Here is a 22,063-nt window from a genome sequence, read left to right on the forward strand (position 1 = left end):
TGGCCGGGATGGTCTCGATCTCCTGACCTCGTGATCCACCCACCTCGGCCTCCCAAAGTGCTGGGATTACAGGTGTGAGCCACTGCACTCGGCCTCAAGTTGATTTGTTTTAAACAAGGGGCTTAAAAAATCATTGTCCCATAGAATAGTATTTTGGATGTAAGGAATATTTTAGATTCTTTGGTGGTTTTCAAACTGCCTGCCTTACCACTCCGTGTGTGCCACGAACCCTTGCCAGGTAAGACCATCGAAATTTGAAGCCAAGAAGCCCACGGTCAAATGTATGGCTCTTCTTGGCCCCCGGGTCCTCTCTGAATGTGTTTTTGTATAGAATTTTGTTTATGAATCGCATCACTGTTTTCAGCCTGTCTTTTCCACATTTATTTTCCTAATGACATGAATTTCCCAATTTAAAAAAATCAAAAATTTTCACTTTAGTGAGTCTCCTTAATTCTTTTTGGAAAGAGACAGAATATAAATAAGCTCATTGATGGCATAAATACTATCAGTGTTTCTAAGCACCCATCACATCTTCTTTGCACCCTATATTGAGGTGACATTAAACATCTTACCTCCTAGAATCCCCCAGAAACTGGGCATTTGGGTTTCTAACCTACAGCCAACCAATGAAATCACAACAAAGCATATGGATACCCATTTCTCTAGGTTTCTAGTGGGTTATTTACTTATTTTGATATTTGAAGGGGGAAGATGACAGACTAGAAAAGAGATGGCCACATTTAACAGTTTGTAGGTTTCCACCCGGAACTTTAGTCTAGGGCGTCTCGGCTTTAGTGCTGTGGATATTTGGGGCTGGGTAATTCTTTGTTGTGGATTATTCTTTGCTGTGAGTATTCTTTGTTCTTAGCATTGTGGGATGTTTAGCAGCATCCCTGGCTTCCACCCACTAGATGCCAGTAGCACCTCCCCCTTCCTCATTCATCACAAACAAACACAAATCGCCCAACACTATCAAATGCCCTCTGGGGGACCCAAGTACCCCTAGTTTAGAACCACTGATTCAGTCCCAACACTTTGGCTTCATCGCTTCTTCCTAAATCACCCCTCCTCCCTCTTCTGTATCCAACGGATCCCTACCCACCTCCCCAGATTCACGCTTAGCATAACCACTCACCCAGGAAAGCTGCTCCTGCAGTCAGAGTGGCCACCTCCATCGTGTCCCCCACAACACTATGTAAACCTCTCTGCCATCCTACCTGCTTCACCAACCCCGTCATCACCACCACGTTTCACTGAGCCAAGTGCTTTACACTTCACAACAGAGTACATTGTAGAGCCACGATTCGACTCCGGAGCCGATGATCCTGACCGTGTACTTAATGTTTCGACTATGTGTGGCCTTGCAGTTAGTTTTGGTCTCTCTCCCACTTAGACCTGAGTGTCTCATACGCATCACTTTGCATTGCTTCCCATGCACTTGCAACAGTGCCTAGCAAAATAGATGCTTTAAAAAAAATACACCCCCAGCCAAGGCGGGTAGATCACGAGGTCAGGACTTCAAGACCAGCCTGGCCAAGATGGTGAAACTCTGTCTCTATTAAAAATACAAAAATTAGTGAGGCGTGGTGGTGGGCACCTGGAATCCCGGCTACTTGGGAGGCTCAGGCAGAGAATTGCTTGATCCTGGGAGACAGAAATTGCAGTGATCCAAGCTATCCCCACTGCACAACAGAGCGAGACTCTGTCTCAAAAACAAAAAACAAACAAACAAAAAAACACCACCAAAAGCAACTCCTTGGCCAGCTGGAGTCTGCTTAGCTGCAGCCCCGTGCTCCCCGTGTAGTAGCTGATAGCATTAGTAATGCTGCAAATGCAGCCTTAACCCTGGTATTGACTTCCTGTAACCTGACACCACCTCTCTTTGCAGTGGTGGCAGGTGGAGAAAGTGAACCCCATCAAGCTGTACGAGGAGAACAAAGTCATCGCTGGGTTTTCCCTTTTAAATCTGCTCTTCAAACAAGGCCGGGCGGGCCTCATTCGGGCAGTGGTGGAAAAACTCATAGGGCTGTACAACCAGAAGAAGATAAAGCCTGTGGTGGACTCCTTGTGGGCCCTGGAGGAGGTAAGACTGGTGCTTTTCCTCTGCAAATAAACTCCTCTTTTTAACTCAGGGAGGTTTGGGCAGCCAAATACAATCTTCTACTCAATGATTCTTTTCTCAGATGGATTTGTTCTAAATGAGGGTCCTGAAAGTCACTGTACCATAGAGTAGTACTTCGGATGTAAGAAATACTTTAAGTTCTTTGGTGAATTGCAAACCACGTGCCTTATCACACCAGTTTGTGCTATGAACCCTTTCCAGAATCAGGTCACCAGATTTTGATGGATGTCTACAATGTAGTGTGGTTACATGACCATGTGTACATTGTTGCAGCATCATATATGTTGTCACCTTGTGAGTAAATAAGAGATCACTGTCAGAGCAGACAGTGGCCCTGAGCTAAAATGATTTGTGTGCTCAGCTGGATGCTTTGAGCCCCAGGGAGATTTTAGCTGTCACTATGGACTTTAGAATTACTGCTGAATTGTCGGGTCTCATGTTGAATTGAGTCTTATTGTTAGTTGATCTTCCAAAAGTTAAAGGATTTGAAAGCACTCCTTGATCACAAGAACATTAAGAAGCCCTACTGTAGCCCTGAAGGACACTGAAGCGTGAACTGGTTGTATTGGTTCATATGCCCCTTGCTAGGAGGACACAGGGTCTAGAAAATTCTTCAAGTAAGGGCAAGGTTTGGGCACTTAGGAAGTCAGTTAATGGCAGCTGCTTGTAGAAGAAATGATTTTAAGACGCATTTCACTAAGAAACCTAAGTCAAGATTTTGTAACCTTGGCTTCAAGGAGACATGAAGCCCCTGAAAAATATCTTTAAATATGCGGGATTTTTTGTTTGTATGTTTTGCATTTTGTGTGAGGGAAGTGCCTTATAGTACAACTACTTTATTGTACTTTTGCAAGTCACAAATAACTTTTAAAAATATAACAAGGGCCAGACACAGTGGCTCATATGACTATAATCCCAGCACTTTGGGAGGCTGAGGCTGGCGGATCACCTCAGGTTGGGAGTTGAAGACTAGCCTGACCAACATGGAGAAACCCTGTCTGTATTAAAAATACAAAATTAGCTGAGCATGGTGGTGCATTCCTGTAATCCCAGCTTACACAGGAGGTTGAGACAGAATTGCTTGAACCCAGGAGGTAGAGGTTGCGGTGAGCTGAGATGGTGCCACTGCACTCCAGCCTGGACAACAAGAGCAAAACTCTCTCTCTATATATAAAACAAGTACTGAAGTTTTACTGGGTGTGCTTCTGGCAAGATGTCTGTTTGCCTGAAAGTGGCTGTTTGCCTGAAAGATTACATTGGCCCAAATGCGATGACTTTTCTAAGCACAGAAAAACCACTAGAAAGGCACTTTGGGGGTCACTGTATATTTCAATACGGCTAGTCCTAGATCAATGGACCAGGAATGTGCCTATATCTCTCTAATACTGCAATGTCATATATGAGCTTAAAACCTCAAGCCACCACAAACCTTGTTTCTTGTGACAAAATAAACACATCCTCACTGCAGAAATTCCTAAATTAACCAAAAACATAAGGAGAAAATAAACTGCAAGTCCACATTCCAGAGAAGGATAACATTGTTAACATTTTGGTTTACTTCCTTCCAGTCTTTTCTCTATTGCAGATGCTCGCCATGATTCAATTTAGTGCTAAATCAAATCAGATAGTTGTGCATGCCTTCTGCTGTGTCACTGCCAATACAGCTAGCTTATTGCTATACTTTTCTTTAAATGTTTGTAATGAGTCAGACACCCGTATAGTATTCACTCACTATCCTGTCTCACTGGAACAGGAAAAGGGCTGGGCTACCTCATTACTCAGTTCTCAATGGTCAGGAAGGAGAGAACACAGAATCATCAGGAAAAAAGCTAAGAGATTAACTCATCCATGGGGCAGAAAAGGTGACTTGTACTTGAACTCAGTGTCCAAAAGGGCCCAACAGATCTGGTAGCATTTGAGTGAGGATTGAAATACAAGAGGGGTCCACTTGGCCTGTTCTAGTATTTGAAATCACCCCTTGGTTACAATGGTAATTGAATCACCAAATACTGTGAACAACTACTGTGTGCCCAGTACTGGGCTAATGCTGGAGATAGAGTGGTGAACAAATAGCCAAGATCCCAAGACTTCATGGAGCTTACATTCAGAGGAGTAGGAGGAGATAGGAAATACTGAAATAATAACAAGCAAGGCAGTTGCCTGTTGTAATAAATTATTGGAAGGAGATAAATTAGGATGTAAGTTGGTGAGTGGAGTGGGGAGACTTAGTTTCCACAGAGCAATGTTGCTTAACCTCTTTTTCATTGTTGCTCCTCTAAAGAGATTTTTTAGATATTATTTTGCCTTGTCAATAAACCTATGAAGTTTTACTACCATATATACATGTGTGTATAGGTACATGTATGTGTGTGTTTATGTCCTGTATGTACATCTGTATTTTCCATATTAAAAGAGCAATTTTTTTTATCTTCCGAGAGCCAGTGTTCACCCCTCAGGGATGATATCATGTTTATTGAGAAGGCATGCTATAGAGAAACTTTAAAGAAGGAAGGTTTCTCTGGGCAGGTGTCATTTTGAGCTGGAACATGAAGGAGGCAAGAAACTAAAGGGAGAGAATTCAACACAGGGAGGGACCTCCAAAAACAAAGGGGCAAGGATCAAAAGATCCTGGCGAATGCCAAAGGTCAAGGAGAAAACGGTACAAGGAGAGTCTGAGTGGGTCAGCAAGGGCTGCATAGAAATTTGGGTTTTACTCTAAGCGGCATGGGGGCTGCTGTAGGGTCAGTCAGGAGGTACCACATCCTGGTCCCAAGGGTGTTATCCATCAGGACAGAAGCTGAAATTGCCAGGCAGGATCCTGGACAACGAGGCAACTACAGAAGTCTGATATTCAAGGAAGATCTCAGTCCAGCTAAGGAATAGGAAAGGCACACTAACCGTAGAGCAGGAAGCCTCACAATGGGGAAGCTCGGCTAGCATTAAGGAAGGTCTGACCAGGCACAGATGGTGCGTGTGAGGCAGCAAGACTCATCCCCAACCCGCAGTGCTGGGAGAAACGGAGCTCCATGCATGCTGGGGTTGTCAGCACCGGCTCAAAAACTGAGTCCACTAAGGATGCAGAGCAAAGGTACTCAGAACCAGCACTAATGAGAGATGAGAAATCTCAGGCTGGCAGCTTGCTTGACTGAGTCATGGATCACATGCAAGCCACTCTGGGACTTTACCTTGAACATACTTCCTTCCCTGTCTATGCTTAGTGCTGTTGTCTAAGCTGGGTGGACTCAAGAAATACCTAAACCAGATCATGCCCACCTTGTTTAAAATCTTCCCACAGCTTCCTGTTCTACCTGAAATGCAGTCTGAATTCCTCGTTGTGGTCTCTAAAACCCTGTACTGTCTGACTCCTGCCCATCCATTACCCTCACCTCGTCCACCAACCTCACCTCCTCCACACAAGCCTCAGTAGCATGTACGTTTCTGATCCTTGAGCCCACCCAGGCCTTCCCTGTCTGGAACCTTTGAACGTGTTGCTGCTTCTATTTTGAATACTCCTCTTCCCAGTTTTAGAACACTCTTCTTCCCAGAGGTTTTACTACTTGCAAACCTCTGAAAGACTATAATGATTTTTCCCCTCCCCCTTGATAAATGATTCTACAAAATTGCTTCTCAAGCCAGCTCTCTAACTTCATCTACGGAATATAAAGCCCATAGGGATTCAAAGAAAATTTTCTTGGGCTCTCTGAGCCTCAAACTAGAAGATTTAATAATATCAGAGACGATTAAAGTTCCTTCTTAGCCATCTGTCTTGGACTTTAGGTCTCAGCCTCAATATGGCCTGTACAGAGAAGTCTTCCCAATCCCACTCTTGAAAGTAGCATCCTGCAAGCCACTGCAGCCCAGACCGTTCTCTCTCCCTTTGCCCCATTTGATACTCTCCGTTGGCCTTACTGCCAGTTGAAATGATCTTGTTCTTTCCTTTGTTAACTTGTTTAGACTCTCACCTCCCTTCCACTAGAATTGAAACCCTACATGGAGGAAAACCTACATTATATTCTTCCAGATTCCAGGGCCTGGCATGGAGTAGATGCTCAATACATACTTATTATGTGAATGAAACAATCAATCAATCCACCAACACAGAGAAAGATGACTAGTTACATATTTTCTGTGTTTCACAATATATATTTGTTGAATGAATGAATGAACGAATGAATGAACAAGCTATATAATTTTAAAAGATTACGTTAAGACAAGGTTTCTCAAAATAAGTAAGTAAATAAATAAAAGGGTTTCTCAGCCTGGGCATGACTGAGATTTTGAACTGAATAATTTTTTGCCAGGTAGGGAGGGACTTCCCTGTGCACTGTAGAATGTTGAGCAGCCTCCCTGGCCTCTACTCCCATACAGCCAGGGGTGGCAATAGAAAAGATGTCCCCAGACATTGTCAGATGTCGTCTGGGTGGGAAAAGAGTGGGGGCAAAACCACTTCTACTTGAGAACCACTACTTTAAAAGAAGCCATGGGCCAAGCACAGTGGCTCACGCCTGTAATCCCAACACTTTGGAAGGCCAAGGTAGGCAGATCACAAGGTCAGGCGTTTGAGACCAGCCTGACCAATATAGTGAAACCCCGTCTCCACTAATAATACAAAAACTAGCCGGTCGTGGTGGCATGTGCCTGTAGTCCCAGTTACTCGGGAGGCCGAGGCAGGAGAATCAATTGAATCCGAGAGGCAGAGGTTGCAGTGAACCGAGGTCATGCCACTGTACTCCAGGCTGGGTGATACAATGAGACTCCATTAAAAAAAAAAAATAGCCGGGTGTGCTGACGCATGCCTGTAGTCCCAGCTACTTGGGAGGCTGAGGCAGGAGAATCTCTTTAACCCAGGAGGCAGAGGTTGCAGTGAGCCAAAATCATGCCACTGCACTCCAGGCTGGGTAACAGAGCAAGACTCGGTATCAAAAAAAAAGAAGCAGCAGCTATGATGGCAAAGACAGTCACAGTTACTAGCAAGACAAAGCAATTCAAGGTTCCTGCTGCAGAATAGTCCTCCACAGAAAGGAGACAGATAGCTGTAACCTGTTTGCCAACAACAGCACCCACAGCCACTCATCAAGAACACCCACCAACGTTCTGCCGGCTTTCTGCAATATTTACAGACATCCGTGTAGAGCTGCAGTTGGACCAAATGTGGCTATTTATCAAGCCCACGCAGCTCTTCTGGGCTTAGGGAGAGTATAACATGCTTATTACTTGCAAACCTCTGAAGGGCTATAATGATTTTCCCCTCCCCTTTGGTAAATGATTCTACAAAATTGCTTCTCAAGCCAGCTCTCTAACTTCATCTACGGAATATAAAGCCCATAGGGATTCAAAGAAAATTTTCTTGGGCTCTCTGAGCCTCAAACTGGAAGATTTAATAATATCAGAGACGATTAAGGTTCCTTCTTAGCCATCTGTCTTGGACTTTATCGTAAATTTAATTCACAAAGCAAAGTGGGTCTACTGCAGCCTTGGGTTTGCTTCCAGATACTAAATGTGCAGCTGTACATTAGGTTGGAAGAAAGTTAATCTCACCAAACAGTTTAAGAGATGGAAAAAAATTTTTAAATACTTGCATTTTTCCACCAAGCAGCAGTAGCAGTGTTTGAGCGCCTACTGTGTGCTGCGTACTAATCCCCTTTTAGGATGTCAAGTCTACAGAAGTCATAGACAACATGTTAATATTTGCATTTGTCAATGAATCAGCAGTAACATTGCTAAGCACCTACTATGTGTGTGCTACAAAATAATCCTATTTTAGAATGTAAAATCTACAAAAGTCATAGACAATGTGTTTCTTGCCCTTGAGTTTATAATTTAATTTCTGAGACAAAAATAAAATCTATGAAGCAATTAGATAATAACTAAGTTAAATTATCACAGAGTATTAATTTCAACTGCAACTGGGCTTGAAAACAAGAGAGAACAATGTTAAGAGTGAATGTCGGCCAGGCGTGATGGTTCATGCCTGTAATCCCAGCACTTTGGGAGGCTGAAGCAGGCAGATTGCTTGAGGTCAGGAGTTCAAGACCAGCCTGGCCAACAGGGTAAAACCCCATCTCGACTAAAAGTACAAAAAATTAGCTGGGCATGGTGGCAGTGCCTACAGTCCCAGCTACTCCGGAGGCTGAGGCAGGAGAATCACTTGAACCCGAGAGGTGGAGGTGGTTGTATGCCAAGATCGTGCCACTGCAGCCTGCGCAACAGAGCAAGACTCCGTTTAAAAAAAAAAAAAAAAAAAAAAAAAAAAGAGAATGTTGAGAGATGGTATTATGGATGAGTCGGGGCTTGCTTGGGATGGGAAGGATAGGAAATATTTGAATGATACTGGAGTTACCAAAAATAGATATTGCAAACAGGAGGGACAATATGAACATCACAGAAGTGAGAGTGCATATGGAGTAGGTGGGGCAGAGAGAAAAGTCTGAGCTAAAAAAAGCAGAGGTTTGCCAGCTGCGGAGGAGAGGAAGCAAGGTTGATTTGGTCAATGAAGTCAAATCATGGACCCCTTTGCTGCCAGGCAGAGGATTTTAGCCGACATCCTGGGTTGGGGATTGCTGTTAGACAGTATGGGGTCTAAGAAGCATCACACCACTTCATCTTCTCCTTTCCCTGAGGTCCACCCTGGCCCCAAGTGTGACCACTGTAAAGATTCACACTAAGATATAGCTGTGGCCTCTGATTAAAATTGCCTTCCCCCATCTGCTACTTCATAGTACACAGAGGGCTGCATAGAGATCTCAACAGGTTTTAAAACCTTTTATTAAAGACATGATCTGGGCCAGGCACGGTGACTAACACCTGTAATCCCAGCGCTTTGGGAGGCCAAGGTGGGCAGATTGTTTGAGCCTAGAAGCTCGAGATCGGCCTGGGCAGCATGGTGAGACCTCATCTCTACTACGAATACAAAGTATTAGCCAGGTATGGCAGCACACACCTGTGGTCCCAGCTACTCAGGAGGCTGAGGTGGGAGGATTACTTGAGTCCGGTGGGTGGAGGTTGCAGTGAGCTGAGATCACACCACTGCACCACCAGCCCAGGTGACAGAGCAAGACCCTGTCTCAAAAAAAAAGACATTTTCTTTACTATTTTACATTATTTATATAAAAGTCGATGGCTACACTCTCCAGTACGAGACCACAGGTCACATACGGCTATTTAAATTTAAGCTAATTTAAATTAGGTCAAATTAAAAATTCAGTTCCTCAGTTCACGGAACCACATTTCAAGTGCCCAGTACAGCACTGCCATAGAAGAACCATTCCATCATTGCACGAAGTTCTGCTGAAGCTGGTCTATGAGATGATATCATCCTTTGGAAGGTAGGAGAAACCGTGTGTCTCCTTCACCTTGGCTGTAGGGAAGCTCATTGCCCAAATGTAGTCACTTAATGGATGGAAATGTCATCAGTCTCTCTGAGTCTCCTGCATTTTTACCTCCATGTTAATCACATAGTTTAATTAGGTTTGTGTTTTTCATTCTAAGTCACCACTAAACCTGGACAGAGTTAGATTGGTCTGAAAGAATAAATGAAGGAAGAAAATGTGATGCTGAGCTTGATAGGGATCTTTATCTGTCCCAGGACAATAGGGTAACTTGATTAAAAAAAAAAAAATTAACGTGGGACACCAAGGACAGAGAGGGTGGAATGACCCGAGTCAAGGCTGTGTAGGGATGTAATTGTCAGTTCTGAAGAAACTTCCACTCCAGCACCAGATTGGGAAGGGGACAGAGAGGATGAATGAGGCCAAGCATGCAAAACAGATACCCCACCCCAAACTAGAGGCAAAGACTAAGGAGAAACTGTGGAAAGTCCACCATAACTATGGCAGATTGCAACTAGCTGGCATGGACCCTCTTGAAAGACTTAGAAGCTCCTTCTGAGGCACTGAGCACAGGGTGGGGCGAGTATTTAAAAGCATCTCCCGACTTTGCAGATACCGCCCCCGCACCATGGTCAACCCCACTGTGTTGGGGTTGACAGTGCTGTTGACGGTGAGCCCTTGGGCTGCGTCTCCTTTGAGCTGTTTGCAGACAGGTTTCCAAAGGCAGCAGAAAACTTCCATCCTCTGAGCATTGGAGAGAAAGGATTTGGTTATAAGGGTTCCTGTTTTCACAGAATTATTCCAGGGTTTACGTGTCAGGGTGGTGACTTCACATGCCATAATGGCACTGGTGGCAACTCCACCTATGGGGAGAAATTTGATGATGAGAACTTCATCCTGAAGCATACAGGTCCTCGCAGCTTGTCCGTGGCAAATGCTGGACCCAACACAAACGGGTTTTCAGTTTTTCATCTGCACTGCCAAGACTGAGTGGTTGGATGGCAACCATGTGGTCTCCGGCAAGGTGAAAGAAGGCATGACTATGTGGAGGCTGTGGAGCGCTTTGGGTCCAGGAATGGTAAGACCAGCAAGATCACCAGTGCTGACTGTGGACAAGTCCAGTAAGTTTGACTTGTGTTTTATCTTCACCACCAGACCATTCCTTCCGGAGCTCAGGAGAGCACCCTCCACCCCATTTGCTCTCCGTATCCTATCATCCTTGTGCTCTCACTGCAGTTCCCTTTGGGTTCCATGTTTTTCTTATTCCTTTCCATGCCTATCTGGATTGCAGAGTGAAGTTTATGATTATGAAACAAAAACTAATTAACAACAACAAAAAAAAGCGTCTCCCAGAAGCAGGCTGTGTGTGTTGTGTCGTGCACAGTGGTTTGGAGGGTGGACTGGTAGCGGCTGCTCTGGCTGGGAGGCTGTGGCAGTTTTGGAGGCATGAATGTAGGTTAGCCACCAACCAAAGTGGGGGTGTGGGATGGGAGAGAATAAATCAATCTCAGCCACTGAGAGAAAGGAAATCACAAATAAAGGACAAAGGAGAAGCAAGAGTCAGAAATAACCAAGAGTCTTTTAACCTGGGAGGTCAGGAATAGGGAAGCCAGGAATGCCGTTTTACGTTTTAGTTAGCAGGGATACATATTGGTGTGAAAAAACTGATGAGCTTAGATGTAAGTTTGCTTTAAAGTCATAATGGGACATGCAGGTAGAGGTGTCCACAGACAAGTCAAACCCTCAACCACATTCAGGTGAGAGAAGACTGGATAATTATTACCAATACTGCTACTGCTCCTGTTGCCACAGTACTAACATTTCTAGAGGATTCACTAAGTACTAGGCATTGTTCTAAGTGCTTTTTGTGTTAACTGGTCTAAACTTCCCAACAACACAATAGTATCCAGGTATTAGTATCCCCATCTTTTTTTTTTTTTTTTTTGAGACGGAGTTTCGCTCTTGTTACCCAGGCTGGAGTGCAATGGCGCGATCTCGGCTCACCGCAACCTCCGCCTCCTGGGTTCAGGCAATTCTCCTGCCTCAGCCTCCTGAGTAGCTGGGACTACAGGCACGCGCCACCATGCCCAGCTAATTTTTTGTAGTTTTTAGTAGAGACGGGGTTTCACCATGTTGACCAGGATGGTCTTGATCTCTTGACCTTGTGATCCACCCGCCTCGGCCTCCCAAAGTGCTGGGATTACAGGCTTGAGCCACCGCGCCCGGCCATAGTATCCCCATCTTACAGACGGCAAAAATGAGGCTCTAGAGAGATTATTCTTGCTCGTTGTCCGTGCTTACCATTGAATGTGATAGAAATCTGAACCCCAGGAAAGTCTGATGCATAGAAGTTTTTGGAAAGGGATAATGAATAAACTCATTGAACAAAAAAATGAGTAAAATAATTCTATTGGGAAATGCTACGCATAGCATGTTTATATGTGCAAGTATCTTGCATTTATTAACTCATTAAATCCTCATGATTGCCCCCAGTGGTGATTGTTACTCGCATTGTGATGCAAATGAGGGAATCAAGGCATACAGGGAGGAATAAGTTGCCCAAAGCCACACGGCCAGTGCATGGAAAAGCCAGCATGAGACCTAGGCAGTTTGGCTCTTGAGTCCTTGAGTCCATGCCATGGACATTAGCATCTCCACTATCGTGGGAAAGACCAGAACCCTAAAGCCCCCTCTTTACTGCCGCCTGTCTGTGAATCCTTCGTCCTTGGGCAGAGAATGAGACATCCACAGACAGGCAGCAGTAAAGGGACCACCACGGCCATCTGACAGGTCATTAGTGTTGGCAGCTGCTGGCAAGCCAGGAAGTGCATAAAGAGCCTTAGGGTTTGGCCTGGCCTCATTGTTGACCTTTCAGAAAGTAGTGCCAATAGAATGATGGGGGCGGAAGTCTGAATGCAGAGGTTAGGGAAGGGAAGGTGCAGGGAGAACAGGCCAACAGCCAGCACGAGCCTCCCACCTGGCGCTGAACAGCACAAATGCCCAGAACACAGCCAGGAGGAACAGAGGAGCCACGAGGCCTATCTAGAAAGTCGACTTGTGGTTGCCTAGGTCTGGCGGTCTTGGAGAGAAAATGGAGAGGAACTGCTAACGGGCATGGCATTTCTTTTTGGAGAGATAAAAATGTTCTAAAATTAATAATAGTGATAATTTCACAACTCTATGCGGAAAAAAAACTTTGAATCATACACTTCAAGTGGGTCAATTAAACGGTATGTGACTTATATATGAAGCCAATATACAGATATATATGCTAAGATAGATATGCTAGTATACACATACATTACACATAAGAAAGGGAGAGACTGAAGGGCTATTTAATGCTGGGATCAGGGGAACATGGGAGATGGGGAAAGAGGCACAGCCTTAGAATCTCTTAGATTCACGGCCTTAGACTCGCTGGCCTCAATCCTTATTAATATCCTAGCTGCATAGCCTTGGAAAACCATCCCACCTGGTCCGTGCTCCCAGTTTTCCGATGAGCGAAATGGGGCTCCAGAACCAATTGCTGTGTTTGCTGTAGGTCCCTATCCTTCATTTTTCCTTCCTGTGCGAACTCTTGCCCTCAAATGAAAGTGTAGATTTTTCAGTACAGTGTCATCATCCCACCCACTTACCCTCACGCCCACATTTTTGATTTCCATGCACATTCTCTCAGCTGTCCTTAGTCTCATGTGTTTTCTGCAGCTCAAACTTACCAGCACCATCATGCCCCTAGGCCCTGCCATTTCTTTGCAGCCAGCCCTGCTCCGAGCTGCCCAACAGACAACAGAAATTAAGGCACGGTTCTGCCTCAGTGTATTCATCTGTGAGAGGCTGAATAGTGGCCCCCTGAAGATGTCCATATCCTAATCCCTGGAATCTTTGAACATGTTACCTCATGTGGCAAAAAGGGACTTGCAGGTGTGATTAAATGAAAGATTCTGAGACAAGGACATGACCCGGGATCATGCAGATGGACCCAATACAATCACAAAAGTCTCTGTAAGAGAGAGGCAGGAAGGTTGGAATCAGAGGAGGAGATGTGATGGCAGAAGCAGAGGAAGAAGGGTGATGTGATCCTGGGAATAGGAAGAGCATGTAGAAGCCAGAAATGGCACAGAAATTCAGATTCTCCCCTGGAGCCTCCAGAAGGAACCAGCCCTGCTGACACCATGATGTTAGCCCTAAGGAGACATTTTCAGGCTTCTGACTTGCAGAACTGTGAGAGAATAAAGTTGGCCCTGTGTGGTGACTCACACCTGTAATACCAGCACTTTGGAAGGCCAGGGTGGGTGGATCATGAGATCAGGATATTGAGATCATCCTGGCCAACATAGTGAAACTCCGTCTCTACTGAAAATATATAAATTAGCTGGGCGTGGTGGGGTGCGCTTGTAATTCCAGCTACTTGGGAGGCTGAGGCAGGAGAATCACTTGAACCCGGGAGGCGGAGGTTGTGGTGAGCCAAGATCGCACCACTGCACTCCAACCTGGCGACAGAGCGAGAATCCGTCTCAAAAATAAAATAAATTTTTGTTTTACCTTAATTTGAGGCAATGTGTCATAGCAACAACTAGAAACTAATACATACCGCTAATACCACTCAACAGATCCTTACAGAGTGCCTGCCTGCTACATGCCAAGTACCGCGCTGGGATTTGCAAACACAGTTGCAAGTGAGAAGGCCTAGGCCTCTGCTGAGGGGCAGCCAGGATGATGGAAGTGAACAGTCAGACAATTATATAAGCAGGAAGTAAAGCCTGGAGGAAGAGAGCTGGGCAGGGGTGAGAACCAGGCCTGTGCCATAGCCTGGGCAAAGGCCTGGAAGCTGGAGAGAGAGATGGAGGTTGGCACATTCAAGGACAGGAAAAAAGTTCATCAGGCTGAGCACAGAGCGATGGTGAGGCTGACCTTGAACGGAGGGGAGAAGAGATGGGATAGGAGGAACTCCTGCCAACTGCCAGAATATACCCATCTCTCTGGCCTTTTTGGACCACTGTGGTTTTCAGAAATCTGAGTCTCTGTGCCTCCCTGCTTTTGTTCCAGCTGTTAACTTGACCTGTTGTGGCCAAGTTAGGTAACGATGGGTAAGATTTCTGGGACCACAGGTTCTACTTTCCACCGATGCGGCTGGGGAGGCGGAAGAGCCACCCGCATGAGGACTCGGCCTAGATCCCTCTCCCTTATTGCCTCCATGGAATGAGAGTCTTGATCTGTTGGTGAACTGGAGGGCAAATAACAAAACTTTGGCCGGAGGGCATTTGTGGGCGGGCCCTTCAGTCAGGGAATGTAGGCATCCTTGTCCTCCTGCAAAATTCCTGGTCACCTTTTAAGACTCAGCCCTGGTGTTGACTCTTCTGCAAAACCACTCCCCTCTCTTGCCATTATCGCAACCCCGAGTTAGGAAGTACTGCTTTTACATTCCATGGGCTTGCCTTCCTCATTGACATGTGCATTGGTAATTTCCTGTGAAAAATGGAAAGAATAATGCTACCTTCCTTCGGTTTCTATTTGGAGGGATTAAACGTCCTAATGTACAAAAGGTACTTAGCTTAATGACTGACAGAGAGTAAGTGCTCAGCGTTAGCTGTTATCATTACAGTGCATTGCAAATGCATTTCCCCAGAGAGTTGAGATATTTGAGGTCAGGGACTCTGTGGCAAGGTGCCAAGGGAGGAGAACACAGGATGTACCCCACAAAAGATTTCTGGGGCCTCAGAGCACAAATTTTCATCAGCCTGGTGCAGCATCTCCCATCAAGGTTCTAAGCAAACAATTTCATCTATACCAGAGACCAGCATGTTTCAGGATTAGGTTTATTCACAGCTCAGCACTCCTTGTAAGGACTCTGGGAGCTCAGCTCTGAATATATTCCTGTTACAAAGAAAATGCTCGTCCTTGCCTTTACGCCTGTCATTCAGCTGAAAATACTTTACAAAACTGGATTTCCTTAAGAGCTAGGGACAGAGTCAACTCGCCCTGCTCTTGGCTTTGTTTTAAAAGACACAGACCAGGATTCTGCTGATCTGTTTCCAAAGACTGGAAAGCTTCCATTTGCCTTTGAGGTTGATGGAGAAATTACTTTATATATCTTATTTGCAGAAAGGCAACAGGAGACCAATTTCAAGAATTTTCCAAGATATCTGTACTGATATGTTAATCACAGATTCTTTATTTGCTAGATGAAAGAGATAACTGTGCTGCAGACCAAGATTCATGAATCTTGGGACATACATTTAAATCAGAGAATGCATGAATAAAAGGTCACATATCATCAGATAAACAAGCTGTGGATATTACCACTACTCCCACCTCTGGAATCCACACTCCTGTCAGAGCATCAGTTCCCGCCATTACAAATGGTGATACAGCCATGTTCCCTGTTATTGCATAGAATTTTATGATTATTGTACAGTCAGCTGAGTCTGTATGTGAACTCTTGTATACTGTAAACCACTCTGCTGACATGAGGCATAATGTGCAGAAGCAGCTGTGATTGGATGGAGTAAATAAATACTTGGTCCAACAAACTGGGATTTTTTTTTTGTATTTGAGACTGAGCTTCTCTCTTGTAACCCAGGCTGGAGTACAATGGCGCAATCTCGGCTCACTGCAACCTCCGCCTCCCAGGTTCAAGCAATGATCCTGCCTCAGCCTCCTGAGTAACTGGGATCACAAGCACCAACCACGCGTCCAGCTAATTTTTGTATTTTTAGCAGGCATGGGGTTTCACCATGTTGGCCAGGCTGGTCTTAAACTCCTGCCCTTAAGTGATCCACCCTCTTCGGCCTCCCAAAGTGCTGGGATTCCAGGTGTGAGCCACCGCGATCGGCCCAAACTGGGTTTCTTAATCCTTCCACTTCTAGTTGTTTGGTAGCACAAGTCTTTAGCACTTCATTTTTCTCTTCCTCCTTTTCCTCCCCTACAAAATAGTAACAACTGACTTTATTTCCCAAAACATTTGTGTATGAGTTTGCCAGGGGTGTTTTAACAAAGTACTGCAGGCCAAGTGGCTTACACAACAGCAATGTGTTGTCTCACCGTTCTGAAGGCTGGAAGTGTCAAGATCAATGTGTCTGCAGGGTCCATTCCTTCTGAGGGTTACCAAAGAATCTGTTCTATGCCACTCTCCTAGATCCTGGCAATCTTTGGTGTTCTTTGGCTTTAGACACATCACCCCTATCTGTGCCTCATCTTCACAAGGCATTCTCTCTGAGTGCATCTATCTCCAAAATTCCCCCACTTCATAGGAACACTAGTGTTGGATTAGAGCCCATCCTACTTCAGTGTAATTAATTACATCTTCAAAACCCCCATTTCGAAATAAGGCTGTAGTAGAGTTTCTGGGAGTTAGGATTTCAACATACCAATATTTGGGGAAGAGGGGAGAGACACGGTTTCATCCGTAACAAATTGTGAGTCAGATAAAATAAAAAATGAAAGATGCCTTGCAAATTATAAAGGGCTAAAGAGATACGATTTTGCATAAGGGTTAAAAGGGCAGGCTCCAGATTGAGTTCAAATCCCCCCTCCACCAGTTATAGCTGTGATTTCTTGGAAAAGTGGCTTTGCTTCTTTCCTAAGCCTTGCTTTTGCTATCTTTGAAATGAGGATGATAGCAGGGCCTCCTCTGTGGGGTTGCTGTGAAAACATCATGAGGCTGTGCCTGCAGGGCTTAGGGCATGCCCTGGCCCCCAGTACAAGCCAGCCTCTGTTATCGGCTCAGAAGGGGTGGGGTGTGTGGGGCCCTGCCTTTCCACCACCTTGCAGGCAAACCTCCAAGAGCTGGTTTCCTCCCCGATGTGCCACTGCTGTGGTGGAAACAGGCTTACCAGTGCCCTTTCCTCGTGCCTGTACTCATTTCCAAAGATCTGTGGGAGCTGCTTTATGAAACAGAAGCTCCAAACAGCACAAATGATAAACACATGCTGGTGTTTGCATTCCACCAGTCCTCCAACCATCTAGTCTCTGATTTCGAAACTGTTAGCTTGTTTTGGGAGGCGCTGCCAGGCAAGTACCATGCTCCAGTTAGTCATTTAATAAACTCTAAGTGAGCAGCTGCCTGCGGATCCATGGACAAATGACACAGTGGCGATCATGGCTAAAGTGTGATGGCTGCCCAGAGCCAGGCTCTGTGCTGAGCACTTTACGTGCATTAGCTCATCCAGACTCAAGGCAATCCTATAGGGATAGAACTATTGTTGACGCCGTTTTACAGATGAGAGAACTGAGGCTTAGAGCATTAAGTGACCTGGTCAAGGTCACACAGACAAAAAGCAGTGGAGCCAAAACTCAGCTCTCAGACTAGCTGTCTCTTGAAGCTGTGCTTGTCACTAAGGCCGCAACTCCCTCCAGGATCGGTGATGACTTTATCCTGAGCCCTTCAACCTGGCTGCCGCATCTCCCCCGTTGGAGGCAGCCTGATTTGCAGTGGGGAGATGGGCTTGAACACCCTGGTTCATTAGTTCCTAACCTCTGTGATTAGACAGCTGACATTGCATCTCAAACCTTAGTTTTCTGCATCTGTAACCCTTGATCTTCCTGCCTGTTTCAAAGTCTATTGCAAGCAACTTGTAAACTATAAACCATGTGCTGTGTAGAGAAATACCACAGAGTGAGTGCTTGATACAACTTCAGTTTGCTTCCTCCTTTCCACCTCCCTTCCAAAACGTGTGTCATTTTCATAGCTTCCCTAGCACATTCACACATATTCAGTGAGTTCGCTCAACACCACCAGCTGAGTGAGGATGGGGACGTGGTGATTAAGCTCTGTTCCCATTATCAGCAGCCGAAAACCACATGATGCTCACCCAGCCTTTCCAGGGTTGATAAGAAGACCAAGGTGAGGAGAGCTAATGCCTTCCCCAAGACACTCAGCTCTACTAAGCAGTAGCACAGATCCCCTTCACTTGAAGGCCAGTGCTTGAGCCTCAACACCTCCCTTTCGGCCTCACCCAAATGGCTACAAATTACCAACTAGTCGGGCTCCAATTTCATTGCATTTTTATTGTTTGGCAGTTGGAAAGGCTCCGCATGAGCTTATTTACCTCCCAAGCTACCATGCTCAAGACTGTGATGGGAAGTGCAGAGGTGACAATTCGGAGAAGCTATACCTGCCTCTACAGCTTCTATTTGCATAGCATTTACTTGCCTTTGTGGGGATCATGCCCCAGAGTAAACCCACAGAGATAGGCAGGACAGGTGTTACGTTCATTACACAGATAGGTGTGTGTTATAAACATAGACTGAGTAAGGTAATGTGCACAAGGTAGAACTGGGACTCCAAGCCACATTCCTTATTCTGGAGATCATGGGACTATGTGTTTGCTTATTTATGTGTATTTGTGTGCTTCGCTTATGTGCTTATTTTCCCTTTTCCCCAGCATAATTTTTTCTTGCAATTGAAATATATTACATAAATATTTAACTACAATATACAACATTTAGAAAATTGAAAAAAAGACCGGGCATGGTGGCTCATGCCTGTAATCCCAGCACTTTGGGAGGGTGAGGTGAGCAGATCACTTGAGGTCGGGAGTTTGAGACCAGCCTGGCCACCATGGTGAAACCCTGTCTCTACTAAAAATACAAAAATTAGCCGGGCATGGTGGCACACACCTGTAGTTCCAGCGACCCGGGAGGCTGAGGTGTGAAAATCACTTGAGCCTGGGAGGTGGAGGTTGAAGTAAGCTGAAATTGTGCCACTGCACTCCAGCTTCAGTGGCAGAGTGAGACTCCATCTCAAAAAGAAAATAGAAAAAAGGCAAAAAGATTGCCCATAATTGTGCCACCCTAAACAAAAACATTGTTATTGTCAGAATGTACCCCTTTCCTGGCTTTATTCCCATACATTTTTTCCCTCTCTGACCAACCCCCACAGTCATCATTATAAATGTTCCAAGTCTGCTCATGAGCCTGTATGAGCAAATTAAGGGCATGTTATGATGCTTTTCAAAGCAGGGACATGGGGTCACAGCAAAATGCAAGAGGCTTTTGCTTCGAGCTGGCATTGTTGACAGAACAACAGGGAGGAAGTGCATGGCTGGCAAGCATCAAGTTCAAAGGGTGAACGAGGACTGGAAGGGGAGAGCACACAGCAAGAGATGGCCAGAGGGCCCAGCGGTGGGGCTGTTGTTCAGATATACAAACAAGATGGCGTTAGGTGTGTGTCCAGTAGTTTACCTTTTAGTCAGTATGTAATACATTTTTTGCTGGTTTTCCTCCATAGTCACAGAATCATTTAAAAGAATTGTTACACGAGTCCTATCAAAGGCCTCTTACTTATTCTCTTATCAGAACAAGTGGAATATATTTCTCTTTAGACGCATGGCAAACTCCCAAGTTTGCAGGCCGTCAGCACTTCCTCCTGCACCCCGCGGCAGACATCACTAATCAATCCCACTCGGCGTCAGATCTCTCTCAGCACAACATCCCACTCCACTCTAATCAGAGAAGTTACATTAAATGAACCACTGTTGCTCACCCCTGCCCCTAACCTGAAATAACCTAACCAACGTCCAGCCCAACAAAACTGGGCAGAGCAAGAAGAGCTCCCAATTTCAAGAAGAGCTCTCCATGGTCGTCCTGTTCTTGCTATTTCTCGGGATAATGTTCACCTCATGTATTGTGGTTTGCTGAGGAAGTGGCAGTCTTAACAGGCATCTTAGAGAAGCTGTCCGCCAGTTTTTCAGTCCGAACTCATTCACCCTTTTCTTAACTGATTTGTTCGTGACAGTGTTTTCACATCATATAAACACCAGTTATTTCAGGTCTTTCAATGTGCTGTATTTTAAAAATCCAAACTTTTTGGGTTTATAATTTACTGAAATTCTATTAGAAAACAAAAAAGCATACACAGCCCTAGACATTACTTGTTGATGAGCTCATCTTATTCTTGATTCTAATTAGCCAAAAAGAAGCAGAAGGCCACACGTGGTATAAGAACTGCACAATAATTCTCATTTGAATAATTAACCTCACCTGTGTATGTCAGGGGACAATAGTGAACTGGGTTGTTTATATAATTTATCACATTACCTTAAAAACATGGAGTAGTCATCTTGGTAGATGCCAAGGCGTTTGATGAAATTCAGCAGGTATTTTTTTATTCAATCACTAAGTTTTTTTTCTTAACCCAATAAATGCTTTAAAATAGAAGTAAAACCAAAACCAATTTTAAATAGTTTAAAAGGGAATTTAAATGCCAAACAATATTATATTTAGTAAAACAATGTAAGACCCTCAACAAGCTATACAAGATAAGGATTGCCCCTACCAGAAGAAGTGCTAACAAAGAAAATAAATAAATCAAAGGAATAAAAAGCTCATGTGTGGTGGTTCATTCCTGTAATCCCAGCACTTTGGGAGGCCAGCGGGCTGGATCAACTGAGGTCAGGAGTTCAAGACTCACCTGGCCAACCTGGGAAAACCCTGTCTCCACTAAAAATACCACAAAAACCTAGCTGGGAGTGCTGGTCCACTCCTGTAATCCCAGCTACATGGGAGACTGAAGCAGGAGAATCACTTGAACTGAGGAGAAAGATTATACCTTATACTCTTATTATGGATAATGCTTTTAATGTGTGACATTCCCTTCCTTAAAAATGTCTTTAAGAATAATGCATCTTTGTTTTTAATAGACATTTAAAAACAGAGATCTGGGTTTAGTTTCAGATCTCATTTAATAAATGAGAATTCACCAAGAAACTTAAGCTCACTGGAGTTTTCTCACCTGTACATTTGGGATGAATGACAACAGATGTAAGACAAGCACACAGAAAATAGGATATTCCCCCCTGCTATGTAAGCCCTACCTTTGATTGGCTTTTGGCTATTTTTTCATTTTGAGTCCAAGGCTTAAAAATGCATTTGGCTCCTTAAAATAATTTTGGTAATACACTTTGCAACAGGTAGTTATTATATATAATACAGTCTTGCTGAGCCTGAGTTTCTGAGGGTGAAAATTAACATACATAACACCTATAATAGATTCTAAAAATAATGATAGCACGACTAGTTACGGAAGACCTATTCTAAAGCCAAGCATTGGACTGGATTAGGGTGTACAAAAATGGAGAAAACACAGTCTGGAATATCTTAAAGAGAAACTGGGTACAACCACCCTGTCTAGACTTGGAGATTCTGATTCTTTGGAGACCACCTTGGGTGTTTTTCTATTTTTAGAAAAGATCATTCAGTGCCACCTGATATTTACAATTATTAGGTTGGTGCCAAAGTCATTGCAGTTTCTGCCATTAAAAGTAATGACAGAAAGTGCAGTTACTTTTGCACCAATTTAACACATAAAAGATTAATGCTTCTGTATGTATTATTTTACACTCTTCTATTTTATTCCTGGTGTTATTGATTTGCTTTTTTTTTTTTTTCCCATTAAAGGCACCAAGGGTGTATCCATGTGGTTTGTCTGTTCTGAGGTTTCATTTACATCCTGTTTCTTTTTTAATGGTTTTTACTGTTGGCGTGATTTTTAGCTTATTGCTTTATTTCCTTCCTGTTTTAGTCTTCCCGGGCTGTCATAACAAAGTATCATAGACTGAATGGCATAAACAATAGAAATTTGCTTCTCACAGTTTTGGAGATGGGGAATTTCAAA

At 44.4% G+C, this 22,063-nt stretch overlaps 1 protein-coding gene across 1 annotated transcript in view; it reads left to right on the top strand.

Moving 5' to 3' along the window:
* Nucleotides 1–22,063, top strand: part of VAT1L (vesicle amine transport 1 like) — a 175,877-nt gene that overhangs the window by 89,436 nt on the left and 64,378 nt on the right. Inside the window, exon 7 of the mRNA XM_032284518.1 lies at nt 1,889–2,083. Coding sequence (XP_032140409.1) covers nt 1,889–2,083 — 195 coding nt within the window. The remainder of the gene's footprint in view (nt 1–1,888; nt 2,084–22,063) is intronic.

Source organism: Sapajus apella, unplaced genomic scaffold (assembly GCF_009761245.1).
Source record: "Sapajus apella isolate SASKATOON/1434 unplaced genomic scaffold, GSC_monkey_1.0 scaffold15, whole genome shotgun sequence".
In the NCBI taxonomy this organism is placed as follows: Eukaryota; Metazoa; Chordata; class Mammalia; order Primates; family Cebidae; genus Sapajus; species Sapajus apella.